At 34.3% G+C, this 22,109-nt stretch overlaps 1 protein-coding gene across 1 annotated transcript in view; it reads right to left on the bottom strand.

The window, feature by feature from the left end:
* Positions 1–20,899, bottom strand: part of SYCP2 (synaptonemal complex protein 2) — a gene marked incomplete at both ends in the record, with an annotated part of 58,401 nt that extends 37,502 nt beyond the window's left edge. Inside the window, 13 exons of the mRNA XM_079719587.1 lie at positions 4,157–4,217; positions 9,332–9,427; positions 9,969–10,014; positions 11,159–11,211; positions 11,294–11,436; positions 12,225–12,259; positions 12,534–12,619; positions 14,559–14,644; positions 16,826–16,850; positions 17,099–17,199; positions 18,001–18,133; positions 19,828–19,971; positions 20,876–20,899. Coding sequence (XP_079575713.1) covers positions 4,157–4,217; positions 9,332–9,427; positions 9,969–10,014; positions 11,159–11,211; positions 11,294–11,436; positions 12,225–12,259; positions 12,534–12,619; positions 14,559–14,644; positions 16,826–16,850; positions 17,099–17,199; positions 18,001–18,133; positions 19,828–19,971; positions 20,876–20,899 — 1,033 coding nt within the window. The remainder of the gene's footprint in view (positions 1–4,156; positions 4,218–9,331; positions 9,428–9,968; positions 10,015–11,158; positions 11,212–11,293; positions 11,437–12,224; positions 12,260–12,533; positions 12,620–14,558; positions 14,645–16,825; positions 16,851–17,098; positions 17,200–18,000; positions 18,134–19,827; positions 19,972–20,875) is intronic.
* Between the last annotated feature and the right edge of the window lie 1,210 nt (positions 20,900–22,109).

Consider the following 22,109-nt stretch of genomic DNA (forward strand, 5'->3'; position numbering starts at 1 on the left):
GCCACAACTACTGAGCCTACGCGTCTGGAGCCTGTGCTCCACAACAAGAGAGGCCGCGACAGTGAGAGGCCCGCGCACCATGATGAAGAGTGGCCCCTGCTCGCTGCAACTGGAGAAAGCCCTCGCACAGAAACGAAGACCCAACACAGCCAAAAATAAATAAATAAAATAAAATTTTTTAAAAAGACCCAAATCAAACTTCCCGAGATGAAAAATATAATGCCTGATAAACATTATACAGGATAGAACAGAAGCAGGTTACACACTGCAGAAGGAAGTATTAACTAGCAACAAAACACGGCAATATAAAACTACCGAAGTGAAAAAAGAGAGTGGAAATAAAAGCCTGGAGTTTGGGTGGAGAACCCAGAGAATAAGTGAGCTATGGGAGAACTTCATATAGCTTAGTATATATGTAATCAGAGCCTCCAGAGAGGAGGAGAAAAAAGAAGGAGCAGAAAAAAATATTTGAAGAACAATGGATAAAAACTTTAGAAGGAAGCTCAATGAACCTCAAGAACGAACAATATGAAGAAAATTACACTAAAGCACTATAATCAAATGTTTAAAACTATTAATAAAGAGAAAATCTTAAAATCAGCCAGGGGAATAAAAGACTTTAAACAAAAAGGAGCAAACGTGAGAGTGACAGACTTCTCATCAGAAACAATGCAAGCCAAGAGAAAGCAGAGTAACCTCTTTCAAGTACACTGAAAGGAAGACAACAGGCAATCTAGAATTCTATATGTATCAAAAATACTTTGCAAAATAAAAACAAAATAAAGACTCTCTGACATAAAAAAGCTGAAAGAACTCATCACCAGCATATCTGCAGGACAAGAAATACTAGGCAGAAGGAAAATAATACCAGATGGAAATCTGGGTCTATACAGATGAAAGCTGAACAGGAAATGGTAAATATGTGAGTAAATATAAAATAATTTTTAATCCACTTTTTAAATCTCTTTAAAAACTAATTGGCTGCATAAAGAAAAATATCATTACACATAATATGAGGTCTTTGACACATTCAGAAGCGAAAAAATTTTTAGCATTATTGGCAGCAATGGCACAAAGGTCAGGAAAGCAAAAATGGAACTTTACTACTACAAGGTTCTTATACTATTCATAAAGGGGTATAATATTACTTGAACATACACACTATTAAGTTAAATATGTATAAAATAAACCGTAAATCAGCCACTAAAAAGGTGGATATAAAGCCAACAAAAGAAATACAATGAAACCACTGAAAATGAATTAACACCAAAGAAGAAAAAGAGAAAAAGAAAAGAAACGTGGCAGATGGGATGGCACATAGAAAAAACAAAAGCTAGATGATGAATTTAAAGCAAATCAATAATCACATTAAAAACCACAAAAGGCAGAGACTGTCAGATTACACTGACAGTCTCTGATATGATGCCCAGTATCAGGATATGATGCCTATGAGAAACCCACTTTAAATACAGACACAAAGGACTTAAAAATAAAGAAAAGCTAAGCCATGCTATAATTAACCAACAGAAACTTGGAGAGAGTATACTAATATAAAGTAGACTGCAGAGCAAAGAATATTACCACAGGAAAAAGAGTCATTTCATAATGATAAATTTATGAAGAAAAGATAATACCACTAAATGTTTATAAAACTAATAACAGAAATTCAAAATATCTGAAGCAAAAAAATAACAGAACTGAACAGAAAAAAACCCACAGCTCTAGTGGTGACTTCAATACCCCTCCCTCAATAAGTGACAGAACAAGGAGGTAGACAATGAGGGAGGATATATGACAACACTATCAACCCAACCCTCCACCCAACAACAGCAGAATACACATTCCTTCAAGTGCACTCACACCATCCATCAAGAGAGACCATATTCTGGGTCATAAAATAAGTGTCAATATACTGAAAAGGATTCTCAAAAATCATACAAAGTATACTCTCTCATAACAATGAAATTAAGTTAGAAATCAGTAGCAGGAAAATATCCCTGAAATCTCAAGTATATAGAAACTAAATAAAACACTTTTAAATAAACCTATGGGTCAAGGAAGAAACCAAAAGAGAAATTTAAAAAGAATAAATTAATGAAAATGGAAACACAGCACAGGGCAATTTGTAGGATGTTGCTAAGGAAGTACTTAGGGGAAGAATTTAAAGCACTAAATGGCTATATTAAAAGAGAAAAAATGGTCTCAGGTCAATGACTTCAGCTTCACCCTGAGACGCTAGAGACAGAAAGGCAAATTACAACTAAAGTAAGCAGAAGAAAAGAACAGATATAAGAGCACAGATCAATTAAATTGAAAATCAAAACACAAAAATGAGAAAAATCGATGAAACTAAAGGCTGGCTCTTAGAGAATATCAATAAAATTGATACAACTCTCAGACTGATTAGGAAAAAAAGATACAATTTAGCAGTATCAGCAGCAACAGGGGGACCATCACTACAGAATCTACAGACAGTAAAAAGATAAGATGGGACCATTATAAACCACTTTATGCCAATAAATTTGACAACAGGATTACTTGAAAGACACAAATTACCAAAGTTTACTCAAGGTAAAAAAAAAAAAGATAACCAGAAAAACCCTCTATCTATTAAATTAATTGAATTTGTAGTTAAGAGCCTTCAGCAAAGAAAAGTAAAAGTGCAAGCCCAGATTGCTTCACTGGTAAATACTACCAAGTACTTAAAGAAGAAACAATACCAATTCTACACATACTCTTAGAGAAAACTGAAGACTATAGAATACTTGCCAATTCAGCCTATGAAGCTAACAATGCCCTGATTCTGAAACTTAAAAAAAAAAAAAAACAAAAAAAAACCCAGACATTATAGGAAAAGAAAACTACAGACCTTCTAGAACATGAAATACCAAATTCCTAACTAAATTTTGCAAATCAATTCCAATAATATATAAAATAATACATCACAATGAAGTGTAACTATTGTTACAATGTTATTTCTCCAGATATCAAAGTACAATCCCAGTCGTAATTCTAGCAGGCTTTTTGTAGCAATTGATAAGCCAATTTTAAAATTTACATGGAAATTCAAAAGGTCTAGAATTTCCAAAACAGTCTTGAAAAAAAAAAAACCCATAGTGTTAGAAGACTTACACTATCTCACTTTAAGACTCACTATAAATCTACAGTAATTAAAACAATGTGGTACTGGCATAGGGAACAGATCAATGGAATGGACTACAGCATCAAGACCTGCACTTCTACCAGTCATTTGATTTTCAACAAGGGAATCAATGAAGTCCAGTGGGGAAAGGAAAACCTTTTCATCAAAGAGTCCTGAAATAACTGTATACCCATATGAAAAAATGAACCTAACTCCTATATTATACCATAATCAAATATTAATTTGAGATGGATCATAATCCTCAACATAAAAGCTAAAACCATAAAGTTTTTACAGAAAAACAGGAGAACATCTTCGTGACTTGGTAGTAGGCAAAATTTCTTAGGTCACACAAAGCAATAACCATGAAAAAAAACCTGATCATGTGGACTTCAAATTTAAAAACTTCTGCTCATTAAAGATACCACTGAGAAAATGAATAAGCAAGATACAGATAGGGAGAAAATACTCACAGAACATATATTTGTCGAAGGATTCGTATCCAGGATACATAAGAACTCAAAAACTTAATAATAAAAAAGACAGTCCAGTAAGAAAAAAAAAAAGGACAAAATATTTAAACAGATACTTCACGAAGAAGATATATGAGTAGCCATCAAGCACATGAAAAAGTGCTCAACATCACTGGTTATTAGGAAAATGCAAATAAAAGCTATCATGAGATACCACTACCTGCCCACTGAGATAACTAAAATATGTCTTGATATCTGAATTTGGAGTGGTGCCGGTCTGCCAAGGTGTATGATTTTTGTACAGCACGTATTGACAAGAAAGTGGCTGATCATGGGTTTTAGACTAGATAGAGAAGGAAATAAATATAAGATATTGGGGGAAATGCGGGGTCAGGGAATTTGATGATATTGAACTATCAAATTTATGAATGTGAACATATGGAAATGTTGATCTGCTTTCATCAGTCTATTGTGTTTTTCCATAGAGTGGGCAACTTCTACTCGAGCAGAATCAAGAAGATATCAAAAACAAGTTTAATACCTTCAATGCTGTATATTTGTACTTCTTCCTCAGGCACAGTGACTGGTTCCCACTGATGATTCTTAAATTTAAAAACAGGTTTTGATCATAAATAATAATTCATTCTTGCTTTAAGGCTCCTTTAAACACCATTTTAAGTTATACAAACAATAAAGGTTATTATTATTATTTTTAATAAGTATCACTAAGTAACTGGTTGATATAACACATTTCTTGCTCCATCAATTGACTAGATAATATATTATACTTGTTGCATTTAATCTATTTGTTCATTCTTAAAAGTAAATGACAGTATTGACTACTTTTATGGTTTCCTATTCTTAACCCAAAGCAAAGAATGACTAGCCATTCATATTTATTAGAGTATACCCTTTTAAAAAATATTACCAAATCCTGTCATTTCTTCCTTTGAAATGTTGTGTGATCATATTCATCCCCCAATTCCCACTCATTAATTGATGATTGTCCTTAGATTCAAACACTGAATGCATGTGAATAATAACCTAAAATGTTTTCCCCTTCCAAGTATTTTCATTGAAAATTTGTATAAGTGAATAAAATAATATGAATTCACACAAAAAAGTCATGGTAAAAATTAGAACCATTCCTAAAAGATGGGATCCTAAAACCTTCAGTAATCTTATGATGAAAATAGATCCAATTCTTTTGCTATTTAAGGACCACTCATTGTATAGAAATTCTGCTAAGTCCTCAATCTCTTCACTAACTCCCTCCCTTATTTGCCTTAATTGAAACCAGTCTGTACTCTTGAGGGCACTACTACTATTATAATTATAGCCTTCTCCAGTTAAGGTGCTAATAATTCTCCCAGACCTCAAAACCTCAGGGTTGGGAGGAAAGGGCTGGTCTCCTCCTCTCTCCCCAACACTTTGAGCAGCTTCACATTTCTCTGTGTGTAAAAACCTTGCTCCTTTGCGGCACATGCCAGCTGGCACACAGACCTATCGGTTATCATCTACTAACTTTAAAGTGACTCTTCCTCATACATGGAGGCACCTGGTTCAAAGCTTTCCTTTTGAAAAAATGTCTACATTATAAAAATTTTCAAACAGATTATAAAAAATAGAAATCATAGTATAATGAATCCAAAATATGGCCATACCCAGCTTCAACAGTTACTGATATATTATGCCTACTTGTTTCATCTTCACCCCCTACTTTCCCTCTACTACACTCTCCTCCTCTTGACCTGTTTTTTATTTAATCTCTGTCACCCCAGCCATCAACTTTAAAACTCTTATCCTTAAAGTACCTAACAAAAACCCCTCCCTTGAATCCACATCTCACTTTAGCTTCTACTGTTCTCTCTCCCTTGTCTTTACTTCCTCTACAAATATTTCAACTTTCCAGGAATGCTTAAATCCTCATCACTTAAGAGAAACTGCTCTTTCATGGATCACCAGTTTTTATTTATTTAACGTGTTTTGACAGTGTTCATCATTTCCGCTCATAAAACACCCTTCCTTTGTCTTCTATAACATGATACCCTTTTAATTTGTTCTTTTTTGGCTGATTCGTCAAGTATCCTTCAGGCTAGAGTCTCTTCTACCTATCCTGTATAAATTTGTGTTTTTCACAGTTCTGTCATGTAGACACTCATTAAATCCCATGGTTTTATTTATCATCTATATACAGAGAGCTTCTAAATCTCCACTTACAGCTCAGTTCTCTCACCTCAACTTCAGACCAGTATATCCAACTGCCTACAAGATATCTTCAGCTGAATACCCCACAAACACTTCCAAATCAAAACATCCAAAGTTGAGCTCATCATCTTGCCCTACAAAACTGATCCTCCTGTGACAGCATCTTCATCCATCCAGTTACCCAAGTTTTATTAATCCTTCCTCTTTTTACTACAGACTACCAAGTCTGCTCAATTCTACCTCCTCAAGTTTCTCTGGAATCCATCCATTTCCATCCATCCCCACTGTCAGTTTCCAAAACTGTGCCACCATGATTTCTCTCACCTGGATTACTGCAAGTCTCCTAACTGCCTCTGGTCTTGTCCCTTTTTAATCTGTTCTCCTTGAGGCAGGAGATAGGTGGGCCCCAAGCTAGACATTTACAACTGGCCTCCTGTTCCAACTTCCTGGGGTGAGAAGAAGATGGGCTCCAGGCTGGACATTCATTACAACCCCCAACCCCCAAGTTTACGTTTCCTGAGGCAAGAGACAAACCGGCTCTGAACTACATATTTATGACCAGACTCCAGTCTATACTTCGAGCTCTGCACTTCAATATAAGAAACAACAACAGGAATAGGGTAGATAACTGGACATTGGACACTTTTATGGCAGGGACAGAGAGGGGCTAAACCCTGTTAAAAGATCAAGACATCATGCATTTCCCATCCTTGGTGCAAGGGAAACATTGCACATGCACAGAAAGGCTCCTTGGGGTTCAAAAAGGAGGGGGCACCACCCCGTAATATGTGATGCTAAGGCCATCCCCTAGGCCTCTGGGCTGAAATCCATCTTAGAAAAAAGTTGCGCATGCACCTCGGGGAGGGTCCTAGGGCAGGTCAGGTGTTGAGAAACCAGATAATTGGCCAAAGGTAAACAAAGACCAGGAAGAACTGCCCTATATAGATGACTTAACCACCTCTTTACTGCACTCCTCCTCATTAGGGAGGAGGCCCACACCCTTCCTCGCCCGGTGTGCATCTCTGCCTTGCTTCCGTCTTAACTAAACAAAGTGTTTCTCTGTGTGCTCTCCCACTAGTTGTTGTGCTATGTCTCTAAATAATAAACTTTGTACCTTTCTTTTTTTTTTTTTTTTTTTACAGTTTTTGCCTCTGTAAGAAATGCATTTTTCACTGGGGGCAAGAGCCAGGGGGTCTGGTGGCTAGGATTCCTGGTTTTCATCCAGGCTACCCAGGTTCAACTCCTGGGCAGGGAATTAAGATCTCGCTTCACGCCACCACTCACTGCTGCCTCTCCGAGATCCCCACCAGGAGAATCTTTTACATGAATGTGATGCTCAGTGTCTAGCATATATCTGGCATACAGTAAGTTCTTATTAAATATTCACTGAACTGATGTTGCCTCCTACTTATAATCCTTCTTTGGCTCTATACTGCCTGCCTTATTTCTTTCCAATATCCTTTGAACTCTATGCACTAACAATACTATGTATCTTTCAGTTCTTTGAGTATTCTATATATTCATTCTTAAAATAAATATGAGCCCTTGAATAGCCATAAATGAGAAAAGACATGTCCCTGGTTTAATAAATTTTATGTTCTACGGGGGGAAAAACAGAAAAAAACAACAGATAAACAAAAGGATTTTAAGTAGCAATAACTACTATAAAAGAAAAAAAGAGGCCAGTGTGATATAATGTGGCTGGGTGGCTACTTCAGACTGAGTTACCAGGGAATACCTCTATAAGGAGGTGACATTTGTGCTGAAATCTAACTGGGAAGGAACTAAGATGCAAAGATCCGGAGGTTCCTAAGCAGAAGAACCAGCAAGTAGAAAGACTTGAAAAGAGCATGATCTAGAGGAAAAGAAAAAAAAAAAAGAATGTGGCTAGAACACAGAAAGCACAGAGAACAGTCTGATTATCAGAGAAATAGTCAGGGGCCAGGTCATAAAGGCCCTCAAACACCATGTTAAAGAAACAAAGGGAGGGTTTTAAGCAGCCACAATATGGAAGAATGGCTTTGAGGAGAGTAAGCCTGAAGACAGGGAGAATGCACTACTGCTATAGAAATCCAAAGGGGAGAGGAGTCTAAATATCTCTGTGAGAAGAACTCTCTCCCAGCATCTCTAGATCAGTGACAGGAACATAGGAGGCACTTAATACTTATAAATGCATTTTATACTATCCCCATCAAGTATAATACTAAAATTACTATATCCTTGTCTGAATCATCCATTAGACCAAGTGAGTGAAGTCAGGAACCACATCAGTCCTATTCTATCCTCTTTTCCCAAAATGAAAGTCCACTTCCTGAAGAAAATCCAGTTAAAAATACACCTAAAAACGCTGCAAGAATAAATACACTAATGAAAACCATCAGTACCCCTGAGAAGTAGTGCTAGTTTTTGGAGCTCAATTTTAATTAAGCATTCTAAAAAGGTACTCTAAAAAGAAATAAAAGTACATGGAAATCCTAAGAGGCATTTGGTTAATGTTTGTCTATAAAGAGTTTACCTGGAACAAAAGGCAGGATTTTACAAGAGAGAGACTAAAAAGACTAAAGCCTCATTGTATTGTCAGCAGCCGCATTCAGATTAGTAAATGCAAATCAACTCTTACTCAGATCTTGGCCATACAGTTTGAGCTAGAAGTATGCAAATGTAGCAAATATTAAGTGGTGGCTATTTGGAAACAAGGCCTCAAGAATTTTCCTCAGGTTAAAGAGGTCAGTAGAAAACATACCGCCTGGTTGGAAAGTTTAAACATAGTTACAATATAGCACAGAAAGAAAATAACTAAAATTCACTTCTAAGTACCACCATAAGAATCAATCCCTCACAACCAAATGTAAAATAGCTAGCTAGCGGGAAGCAGCTGCAAAGCACAGGGAGATCAGCTCCATGCTTTGTGTCCAACTAGAGGGGTGGGAGATGCAAGAGAGAGGGGATATGGGGATACATGTATACGTGAAGCTGATTTACAGCAGAAACTAACACACCGTTGTAAAGCAATTATACTCCAATAAAGATGTAAACAAACAAACAAAAAAAGAATTAATCCCTCACTATTTTCAAACAGAAGATTCTATGAAATAATAAGGTAAGACCATTTGTCATCATCTGTTAATGTTATTTTTAACTGAGTGCTTCTGTACTGGAGTAACTGCTGTCTTTTCTAGATTCAATTCACTTTGTTCATGTGAATGTTAAATTTTAATAATTAACATGTTATTAATTTCTGAAAAGCTCATATTTAAACACTAGTATTAAATTTTAGCATTTTTCTCTTGCAATCAGACATCAGAAATAATTTTCATTTCTAATTAACTTGATAGGTTACCATGCTCATCAAAACTACTAGAGCTAACATTGAAATCTATTAAAATAGCGAGAAAATAAATATCAAAGAAATCCATATTAAGTTGAATTACAACATTATACACACACAGACACACACACACACACACACACACACACACAAAATGGTACAGAGGTATCTAAAGCTTACATCATTGTCTCCAGCAACGTAGAATGATACAGTCTGGCTCCCAAGATTAAAATCTATCCAAAATCCCTCAAGTTTTTCATCTGATGGTATCTGCAACTAATAAAATAAACATAGAAAACTAGAATATACTATGCTTTTAAAAGTGACAACAGAAAATTATGATGTTATATTCATGGTTGAGTTTTTTAAAAAAAGGAAAGAGTAGAGCTGGAAGGTATGGGAAGATAAAGAGCGGGCAAGTACAGCATTTAAGTCAATTTAGAAACAACCAAAAGAAATGCTGCTTAATATTTTACACAGAAATTAGCTAGCTCCCAAAAATCACAAATATTCCAAGTACAAATAAAGGTTGAAAATATTTTCATGTTTGAATATATTCATGAATGATAAACAATAATGGGCTTGATTAAGGAAACATAAGAAAATTTGAAGTACAACCTTTATATTTCACTTATCCTTGGCTACAAACGTGCCATTTCATAAAATGTCACTTAGATCCAGAATACAAGACCAGCTGTATGTGTGATCTAATTATGACTAACATTAATGTTCTTGTCAATTTGTGACCTACAATTCACTTGACCTTTGCATCAAAATTCATCTAATAACTAAAACACATACTAAATTTAAAATTTACCTCATATTTATCAAGAAATGCTGATAAACAAGGAAATGTAAAGACCCTGAAATAAAAAGTAGTCTGAATTAAAGAAAAAATTAATAAGCCTTCACAGCATAATTTTCACTTGCCATACAAATCACACCTAGGATCAAAAGGAAATCAGGCAGTAGTGACAACAATTTAAATAAAATCATATTTCCTTCTTTATTACTCTTTAAAGTGAGAGTTCATGGGAAATCTGTTTCCGAAAGACAGCATAGTACTTTGAGGATACTACTCAGCCTACCATTTTGACTAAAGTGACTGAACCAAATTACTTTTCATGTTATCGACTATGAACAGAGATTGCTAATTTAGCTTATACTAGTGATACTGATACAGTGGAAGTTCCCATAAGGTTATATGGGAAAAGAAGAGTAGAAGTGAATAATACTGCTAATAAAAATGGCTGAATTCATTGAATACTTTCTTGGTCAGATACTACTATAAGTACTAAGTGTATAACCATCTCATTTAATCTTCACAACAAACGTATGAGGTAGATATTATTAGTATTCTTGTTTTACAGCTAAGGAAACTGAGGCGAGTAAGTTTAAATAACTTGTCCAACATTAGAACAGGAAGAGGGGGACCTGTTATTCAAATCCAAATAGTGTGACTCCCTGCGCACAACCCTCACCCTATCTTTCATTTCCTTAGCAGGTAAACTAAATGTGAACTCATTCAATCCAATGTGTCCTGAACACCGGTAAGGTGCCAGGCACTGCACTACAAAAATACCTCTTCTGTCATTGTCAAAAGTGATAAAAATTTATACTACCTAGCCTTCCATGACCATTCTTGAGATTAAATAACTGCAGAAAGAACATCCTTACAATATGTTAATTATAAAAGAAGATGATTTATGTTTGCTATGTATTTTTATTCCAGTATGTGTATGAAGGAGGTAGCTCAAGTAATATTTATACCCAGATTTTTATTGTTCCTTAAATACCAAATTTATAATATATATGCAATTCTGAAATACAGTAAACCAATTTTAGACAAAGTTATTAATTAATATTAATTAAATAAAAATGTATTCTTTCCTCTAAAAAGTACAAAGCAAAATAAGACCAGTGGAGGATTATTTCAGCCTACCATTGTGTGCTCTTCCTTGAACTCTATTTCTTTATCATTAAATGGTTGTATTTTGCATTGTTTACCTTCTTTTGTCTCCAAGCATGCCATTTACAAGGTTGAGAAATATCCTGCAATCCTAATTTTTAAAAAAGAGAGAGCTTTTAAAAAACAGAGTAATTTAAAAAAACTTTTTAATTTGTTATTTTTACACTACTTACTGTTTCAAATTCAGAGTTTTTAATTCCTTTAAATGCATTAGCAATAAAATCCATTGAAAACCACTGACACGCCAGTTCTTGCCTTTGTTTTTCTGTGGTCATTCTACATAAAGCTTCTATGATAGCCGCTTGTAAGTCATAATCTTAAAAAAAAATTAATGTATTATTTGAAATTATGAAAATTAAAGTTTATAAAAGTCAATACATTTCATAAGTTGTTAGAACAAGCAAGAGTAATAAGGAACGTAGTGTAATTTACTCATCTTTTGTCATTTTCTTCATAGAGATTAGAAACATCTCATCATTACAGGCATGAATATAGCCCAAATAACAAAATAAGTTTACTAATAGAAGGAGTAAAAAAATATTTTTAAGGATATTTAAAAGAAACTCCTAAATGTTCAAAGATTCCTCCATTCCATTATTAGAGCTGTGAATTGCAAAATAACTCATACAAAAGTCTATAAATCACAGGTAATCTTTGTTTTCCTTTTGCATATCATGATATTTAAAGTTATTTTAAAGTACTCTAAACCAGTGGTTTGTTCTATATGTAAATCACTACATCAAAATTTTCTCATATGGAAAGAAAATTTGAGCTCTTTTAATAGAAACGTTGTTTACAAACAAATCTATCAATCCCAAGAATATTAAACCTCCTAATTTCATAAAATACATTTAAGAAATTTCTTCACAAAAGGAATCCAAATCTACTTGAAAATTAAGTTATTATTCAAAAACCTACCACTAGGCACAAATTATATTTGACAACTCCTGTTATCACACTTATTTTTTTAGTTTAGTTTATAATTCCCTCGCATAATTTTACTACATTATAATGTTAATATTATTTTGACTAATTAGATATTATAGTCTATTAATAAATTTGGAGTAATTTCAAACATGAACATTTTGAAAAAAACAGACTTACCTCCGGCATCTAAAATCCTTTCTCCCATACTACTCCTGTGAATCAAAACAACAGGTTATATATACTAGACAAGTATCAATTAACTAGAAAGCTCATATGTTTGGGGGAAAAAAACTTCACCAAAATTTACAATTGATTAGTATCACAGACTTTGGCAGAAAACATATATGTAAATTAAATCAGAAACCTACAAGAGTTTATCAGTTTTAATTATTAAGGCAACTCATGGTTGCCTTATTTGCCTTATAAAACATCCTTTAAATTCTTGACTTGAACCACTAATTAAAGAAATATAGTACAAATTATTACATGAGAATGAACATTTCTTGGTTAGAGAGTATTTTCCTGGCATCTTGAGGCATTTTGTCCAGCATAGCATTCATTTTTTTTAGAGTCTAGAAAAGAAAAATACATAATCCATTAACTTTATATATTCAGTGAAACATTAAGTACTTAGAGATATATTATAGGTATATAAACTTAGAAGCCTATTTTTTCTTAATCACAGCATTTTATGCAGGGAAATAAGGGTGGAGGAAAGAATATAAAGTATAAAATAGTGACTATAAGAAAACATAAAACACAGGATATCAAAAATAGAATATACCATGATTCCTGTACTTAAAGAAGGTATACTCTTTGCAGTATGACATATGTTTATTATTACTCTAAGAACTAAAGCAAAAAATATTACCCTATTAATATTTGTTTTTATAACTACACACATGTACACACATATATATATATATATATACTAATACAGGTTATTTTTAGCATTTAAATACTTAGGAACTACTAATATCTACATGGCATAGTTTATTTTCATATGAGCTATATATGTATACATAAACCCACATGCTTATGAATTTTCAATACATATTTAGGTAATATTGGGTTGGCCAAAAGGTGTGTTTGGCGTTTTTTTCCCATAAGATGGCTCTAGTAGCGCTTAGTTGTCTTTAACTTCATTCGGAACAATTTTGTTAGACTGTATTGTGACAGCTGTCATATCAGCGTGCATTTAAAAAGAACTTACCAAAATTGGTGAATTTTTGTGTAGCCATTTTAATATTGAAGATGGAAGAAAAAAGCAACATTTTTGGCATATTATGCTTTATTATTTCAAGAAAGGTAAACATGCAACTGAAGCGCAAAAAAAAGATTTGTGCAGTGTATGGAGAAGGTGTTGTGACCGATGAAACATGTCAAAAGTGGTTTGCGAAGTTTCATGCTGGAGATTCCTCCCTGGATGATGCTCCACGGTCAGGTAGACCAGTTTAAGTTGACAGCGATCAAATCAAGACATTAACTAAGAACAATCAATGTTGTACCACGTGGGAGATAGCTGACATACTCAAAATATACAAATCAAGTGTTGAAAATCATTTGCACCAGCTTGGTTATGTTAATCGCTTTGATGTTTGTGTTCCACATAAGTTAAGGGAAGAAAACCTTCTTGACCGTATTTCCACATGCAGTTCTCTACTGAAACATAACGGAAACGTTCTGTTTTTAAAACAAATTGTGACGGACGATGGAAAGTGGATACTGTACAATAATGTGGAACGGGAAGAGACACTGAGGCAAGAGAAATGAACCACCACCAACCACACCAAAGGCTGGTCTTCATCCAAAGAAGGTGATGTTGTATATATGGTGGGATTGGAAGGGAGTCCTCTATTATGAGCTTCTTCTGGAAAACCAAACGATTAATTCCAACAAGTACTGCTCCCAATTAGACCAACTGAAAGCGGCACTCGACCAAAAGCGTCCAGAATTAGTCAACAGAAAACGCATAATCTTCCATCAGGATAACACAAGACCACATGTTTCTTTGATGACCAGGCAAAAACTCTTACAGCTTGGCTGGGAAGTTCTGATTCATCCGCCATATTCATCAGACATAGCATCTTCGGATTTCCATTTATTTCAGTCTTTACAAAATTCTCTTAATGGAAAAAATGTCAATTCCCTGGAAGACTGTAGAAGGTACCTAGAACAGTTCTTTGCTCAAAAAGGTAAAAAGTTTTGGAAGATGGAATTATCAAGTTGCCTGAAAAATGGCAGAAAGTAGTGGAACAAAATGGTGAATATGTTGTTCAATAAAGTTCTTGGTGAAAATGTAAAATGTGTCTTTTTTAACTTAAAAACCAAAGGAACTTTTTGGCCAACACAATATATTTCATCGTGTCAGACAATGAATTAAGACAACAGAGATACACTACATGATAATTTAGTGCCAAGATAAAATAATTATTGAATTTGATAAATTGCTACCAAATTGTCTTCACCTTCTCTTTAAGTTTTCAAAGAAAATCTAAAAAATGACTTTACCTCCTGCCGAATACAAATATTCACTCTTGAGTCAATAACCAGGGCACAAATTCGAGGTATGAAACTTTCCACTACTTGCCTTTTACCTGAATAAAAATAAATTATTGACAAATGTGTATTTTAAACTCTTTTCATTGACAATCTTATATGTGTTAATGGAAATCAGACATACTAATTCAGTTCAGAAGAAGGCCCATGGACTGGCCTGGGCACCAGGAAGCATGAAATTCAGTCCTGGTTCTGCCATTAACTAGCTATGTAACTTCAAAAAAACACCATTCAAACAGATGTGACTGATTTTAACTCTAGCAAAGGAATAAGCCCAGATCCAGCTTCTCCTTTGAGGCACTTAAAGCAGTATGACTTCTTCGGATAAATAAATAACAGTCCAAAACTGGAAACGTCTAATTTGAGGTTTTTATGAAAACTGGCCTCAGTAATTTATAGTCATACCTCTAAAATTCCGTAACGGCCATTAACACCTCCGGACTTCATGAAGATCTAAATATCTTGACCTATTTCTAAAATTTGACACTATTCTCTCAAAAGACAAGGCTTTATTAATACTAAGTATATTAAGAGGAATTTGCTACATGCTAATTTATGATGCAGAGTTCTAAAATAATTTTAAATAATGACAACGCTGCAACAGAAAATGCACTTTTCAAAGTGACTATGTTAAAAGAAAAAAAATCACTGAATTACTTGAAAAGATAAAGTGATTTACTTAAAAAAAACCAGTTGGATCACTTCATAATCACTGGTGCTTTAGGACTGTTTTCTCCCTTAAAAACTTAAGAATTTAGACTAGATTGTTATGTTAATTGCAAAGAAACCAATGAAAAGGTAGTATTAACTACTACTGAAATAAATAGCAATTGATATTTTTAAACGTTTTGGCAGCAATTAGCTGTTCCTTTATTTATAAACAATTCACCAGCCCCAATTACTAATCCTAGGTAATTCTTCCTCAGCCAACACAGAGATAAGATAACTTGAGTTTATTGTTTGACATAAGGCACTGCCAAGCACAAGTGAAATGATGAGTTGTAACATGTTCTATACTCTCCGTGTACTACTGAAAATTTTGTTTCATTAGATCAAGGACAAATTATGGCCCACAAACCAAATCCAACTCACTGTCCCTTTTTGTATGGCTGTATTCATCAGCAGGTACTCTGTGGAAATATGTGAATCTATCATGATTTACTGAACCAGTAGTCTCAGGTGAATTTCATTCATTCTTATGAACTTAGCCATCATTAGCCACCACTAAATGAATGGCTTTGGTAATTAGCTTGGGCTGCAGAGTTGATAGTGTTTCTTAATGAATTCAACACCAAAGTCCAAGGCAAAATTAGTGCGTATATGAGAAACTTATACTTCAGTAAAGTTATTTCAATGAAACAAAGGTCATCTGAATCACGAGTAATGTCCAGCTGCTTTATACATCTCCTAGGCTGTCAAAAGCTGAGACAAGAAATGACATCTCCATTTCCAACAACAAATTTATAGGGGATATATTTTTTCCAAGCTCCAACTACAGATCCAGCAGCGTTTCTGGACGTTGATGTAGGTGCAAAGGAAATTTCCCTAATTTCAAAATTTCAAAATTCATTTTAACTCTGCAACTGAGGAGCTTCTACCTAACCTTCGACTAAACGTGATTAATCTGCAATGTAATGGCATTCTAAAAAGCAAATACTAAGAAAAAAGTCTAATATAATTCTATAAATGCTTTCCAAGTGATGAATATGCTCAATTAAAAATCATGCTCATGAACTGGTATCAGTATTTGGCATTATCTGCATGAAAAGACGTTTTCTAATGTAATATACACAAAATTTCACTACAGATAAGCATGAACAAATGAATATTTGCAATTAATTTTTATAACAGCAAACACTAACTCTGAACCTTAAGAGAAACGTCATCTTCTCAAAAAAGAGTGCTATTCTCATTAGTAGACCTGTATTACAAAAACACTGTACTCAATTATTGTTATATTTTGAGTTGCATCAATAAAACATTTGTGGAAATTTGTTTTCTTTCTTGTTAAATAAGTACCTACATAATACCATCATTTTTTTTCCTGGCCCACAAAGCCTAAAATATTTACTATCTGACCCTTTACAGAAAAAAATCTGTCGATCCCTGAATTAGGTAATGAATTCCTAATATTAGAACAATACTAAAAGAATTGCAAGATTATACCAAAACTCTAACAGCAAATTATTGTTCCAGTAGAAATAAAATGTTTATTATACCTTCATCATCGATGTCACGTATGACCTGAAAGTGAATAATATTTAATTTAAAACTTACTATCTTATATTATAAACCATTACAAATAGTATTAAAATAACAGGTTACATATGAACTCACCACATAATTATTTAACTTTTATGTATTAACTAATTAATCAGGATAAGTGCACTAACCAACCTGTTAGTGACTTTTAGTCTCAGGGCATATAGAACACAAATTGTTTTTAAATAAACACATGCTTTATAACATCAGTGAATCAATATGATTGTTACCATCAAAATATCAAATAAGTCTTCTATCATATTTATAACAGCTTCATCTTTTGAATTTCCTTGACTCAGAATAATCTCCTTGGATTTTTCAAACCAGGCAACCATGTAGAAAAAGAAATGTATATACATTAGTTACTTTGACTTCAATTTTAATAATTTTAAGAATGTACTCATACAAACAGTAAACCTAAGAACAAAGAAACATTAAAAATAAAAATTCCAGTATTGTATCAAAATAAGTTTATGCTCTTAAACACCATCATTGTTTTTGCTTTTTAGTAACTCACTATATGTTCCCATTTTTTAGATGGGAATGGATGAAGTTAATCCAATTCCAAGAAGAAAATCTTTACTTCCCCCCTTCAAATTCTTAGTTCATGCACATTCATATTCATAGATAAAGAATAAATTATCATTACACATTAGATTATTGTGGCATTTTTACTATTTGAAATATTTTGGTATTATTTTATTTTTATTAACTCAGACATTTGAGTACACACACGGTTTTAGGCACTGTTCTTGGTGCTCGGTATACAACAATGAACAAAACAGACAAAAATCAATATCCTACATTCCAAAATGGGAAATAGATAATAATAAACGATATAAAAAGAAAAGTAAATTAAGTTAGATAGTGGTTAAGATGAGCTAAAAAGAAAATAAAGCAAGTAAAGGCCTTAGGGAGTCTTGTGACCTTAAATTCACACAATTATCAAGGACCTTGTATACAGTTCCCTTGTGATCTTTATTTTTCTAACATATACCACAGGTTATAAAAATATTTTATCTCAAAGTTTTATATACAGTTCCCAAATTTATTTTCCAAGTTTGAACCATTTAATTAGAAAACACACCTTTAATCATATTTCCCTCAAAGAAATATGTTACATATTCTATACTCATCTTTTGGACTAGTCCTTGTTTTATCATAGTTAGAAGTCCAGCTTGCCCCAATATAGTGATATTTTTGCCACATCTTCCAAAAGAAACCAAAATGGTTGAAACAGTTTGGATATCCTTTTTATTCAGCTCCTGAAATGCAAATTATACATTTAAACATCTGTAAATACAAAACAGAATGGAATTGGCATTGTGCTAGGAGCGTTATAATCCTCACAAATCCTGAGTGTTAGTCATTATCATAATCATAATCTCCATATTGCAAAGGACAAAAGTGTGGTTTAAAAAAGGCAACCTGCTTACAGGCACTCAGCCAGTGAATGACAAACTCAGTAAAAAATTGCAGACATGTATAAACTCAAGAAACCTTAAACTTATGATGCAATGAATCAGTTACCTTCCATTCTAAAAAGCTTTATGTATTTAACTAAGGGATCCAAGAAATTTTTTTTTTTTTTTTTTTTTTTTGCGGTAGGCGGGCCTCTCCCGTTGCAGAGCACAGGCTCCAGACTGCAGGCTCAGCGGCCATGGCTCACGGGCCTAGCCGCTCCACGGCATGTGGGATCTTCCCGGACCGGGGCACAAACCCGTGTCCCCTGCATGGGCAGGTGGACTCTCAACCACTGCGCCATCAGGGAAGCCCGATACAAGAAATTTTTGGGCCTCTCACTGTTGTGGCCTCTCCCATTGCGGAGCACAGGCTCCGGACACGCAAGCTCAGCGGCCATGGCCCACGGGCCCAGCCGCTCCCGCGGCATGTGGGATCCTCCCAGACCGGGGCACGAACCCGTGTCCCCTGCATCGGCAGGCGGACTCTCAACCACTGCGCCACCAGGGAAGCCCCCGATATGAGAAATTTTTACTCACTCTTCTAGATTCATAACAAACATCAAATTCTAGTGGAGATTGTCAATAATCACTTTTTTCTCACGTATAAAAATACTTTATACATGATAAATCAAGTACAAGGTTTTCGATGATTTTTATTTGTTTTTGTTTTATTTTTTGCAAGCACCAAGCACTGTCCACACAACATGAAGAATATGCTGACAGGCTTTTAAAAAATAGTTCAAGTTGTTTCAACTTCAAACAGGTAAGCTATTTTTCCCGTTTAGATAACAGTTAATAATGGTAACACTATGTAAACACAGATTTTAAATATATTATTTAGAAAACAACAATCCAACATGTTATTTGGGACTCCTCAAACAAACACACACACAAAGCAAGTGGTAGGGCTTCTCTGGTGGCGCAGTGGTTGGGAGTCCGCCTGCCGATGCAGGGGACGCGGGTTCGTGCCCCGGTCCGGGAAGATCCCACATGCCGCGGAGTGGCTGGGCCCGTGAGCCATGGCTGCTGAGCCTGTGCGTCCGGAGCCTGTGCTCCGCAACGGGAGAGGCCACAACAGTGAGAGGCCCGCGTACCGCAAAAAAAAAAAAAAAAAAAAAAAAAAAAAGCAAGTGGTGAAACAAGCATTTATTTAGACAGTTAAAAGTGAGCTTGCCAAAGCCTTTTTTTTTTTTTTTTTCCCCCGGTACGCGGGCCTCTCACTGTTGTGGCCTCTCTCGTTGCGGAGCACAGGCTCCGGACGCACAGGCTCAGCAGCCATGGCTCACGGGCCCAGCCACTCCGCGGCATGTGGGATCTTCCCGGACCGGGGCACGAACCCGCGTCCCCTGCATCGGCAGGCGGACTCTCAACCACTGTGCCACCTGGGAAGCCCACCAAAGCCTTTTTATTCATTCCTTCCAACGGAGTATCTCTTCCTAAAAAGTAGAGTGGTATCTAATAACTGTAACACTCATTCAACAAAAATGAATATTTACCCTGCACATAAGGTCATCCAACTTGTGGAAAAACTGTTTGCTGCATTTAATCTCCACATCTTCACAAATATCAATTTGTAAAAGTGTTTTCAAAGGTTTGAAATCATTTTTTCTTAAAGCATAATCAATGCATTTTTCCAACTGCTGAAATATAGAAAATGGCAAATATATTGAATCAAAACCCAAATAAGTCACCTTAGTCACCTTATGAAATCAAGTAATTTAGGAATTGTTTTCACATTTGAAAATTCTCAAAAGAGCTTATATAATATCAATTCACTTATTTAAAAAAAACTGTCCACTATTAAATTCAGAGTAACAGAATTAGAGATTAAGTTTTTTGATAATAATAAGCTCTATACAGGAAAAATATATTTTACTAATTTTCCACTTCATATTTCTTACTGGAAAGTCATCATTATGCTAAACTCAACAAAAACCTGTTAATGAAGGAAAAATCAACTTTATAGTAACTAATACTTAATACCATGGATAAAACCCTAACATATCAACTTCTTCATGAAGTTTAAATAGTTAAAAAAAAAATTGCATAAAGACAGGTTTTAGAAACTATACCAAGCAATATAACTTAAGCATTACATGTACATATAATTTATTATTTATTATATTCTATATTTATAAGCTTTACAAAACTGCCATCCCTGCTATTAAAGTACACCACCATTAATAAGGAATTTTCATACATTAATATGATTCGCCTAAATGCAAGTATCTCACAATTTTAAGTCTTGATATAAAAGTATCCAGCCATAAATGATACATAGATCAGTGTATGATTCATTTCTATGTAAGAGGTATATATAAATCATCTTCAGTACTTTATATTCTTAATAAAGCTTTTGGAAACAAATCTATTGAAAAAATAAAAGGACAACATTTTAATTTCAATTATTTGACTCTTGACCATTTCATAAAAACAAGTAAGCTTTGTCTTTCCTAAAAAGATGGCATTTAATACCTATAAATAAACAAAAAGTGATTTTAGGAATTAAAATAAAAGACTTCCTTTTGGTCTAGGACTACATACCTGGAGATCTGGTCTTATTGGCATTTTGACTTAATTTTAAAACAGGTGGACAAAACAAACACCTACAAAAGAAAGCATATACTTTCTGAATCTTACAATCTATTTTATATGTTTACAGTTTAAAAATCTTAACACACATAAATAAGCATTGCTGCTTATACCAAAGGCAATAAATGTTGTTTCTTCAAGTTCCTCACTGCTTATGAAATTACTCATTTGAATCTGTCCAAAGAAGTTTCTGGAGGAAAGACTGAAGATCATTTATTCAAGCTTTCCCTTTTTATAAATGACTTAAATAAATGTCAAAGTCCTGCCAAAAGGTCACAAAACTAGTCACTGAAAGAATATAAATGTGAACCTCCCTCATCAGAGATCCCAACTTTGCTCCAACTTTGGGAACGAGAAGAAAAATAATCTTGAATTAATGCCTAAATGAAATTTAAGCTAGTAATACAATATTTAAGAAGGGAAGTATATGCAAGTATACTGTCAAAGAACAGGATATGTAAGAATATACAAATATGCAATGAAAGGAGGAAAAGATAACCTAAACACATTTTTCCCTTCAAAAGAGAATGGAAATAGGAAACAGCAGGGTTACATTAAGCACCATCTTAACAAAAGCATCTAACATTTGCAAATGCAATTTGGAGGTTTGGAGGTTAGTCCTATAAAGGAAAAGAAATAAAACAATCTTTTCTAGACATCATAACTAGAACAATTTTAAAATAATCTGTACTATGAAGAGCTTTGTAATAGAACCTCAGGAAATCCAACATAGAGGGGAAATTAATTACTTAATCCAGGAGGAATACAGGACTGTATATCTTGAAGGCAACAAGAGGCACTAGGTCAGTCTACTTTCTTGCAGACATGCCAGTAGAGATATTTAAAGTGCCAATGAGGACATACATAAGAGACATACAAAAGGGATGAGCAAAAAAATATCCTGCATTTCCAAAGATTAACTCCAGGGGGAAAAAATCTGATCCACAGAGAAACACTGAATCCACATACATAGGGAGCCAAGTATAAAGATGCTTCTGCAGCATCGTTCTGAGTGAGAAAATTCAAAAGTACCTAGATGGGAGCTAGGAATGGGAGGGAGGGAAAGGAATGAATAAATAAAATGTGGCATATGCTAATCAATTCTGTAAAGATAACAGTTAGATAAAATGAACCAGAATTTCAGATATTTGCAGCCAAACAGTTTTAGTGATTAAAAAACATGTTG

The sequence above is a fragment of the Hyperoodon ampullatus genome (genome assembly GCF_949752795.1).
Source record: "Hyperoodon ampullatus genome assembly, chromosome: 14".
Lineage (NCBI taxonomy): Eukaryota > Metazoa > Chordata > Mammalia > Artiodactyla > Ziphiidae > Hyperoodon > Hyperoodon ampullatus.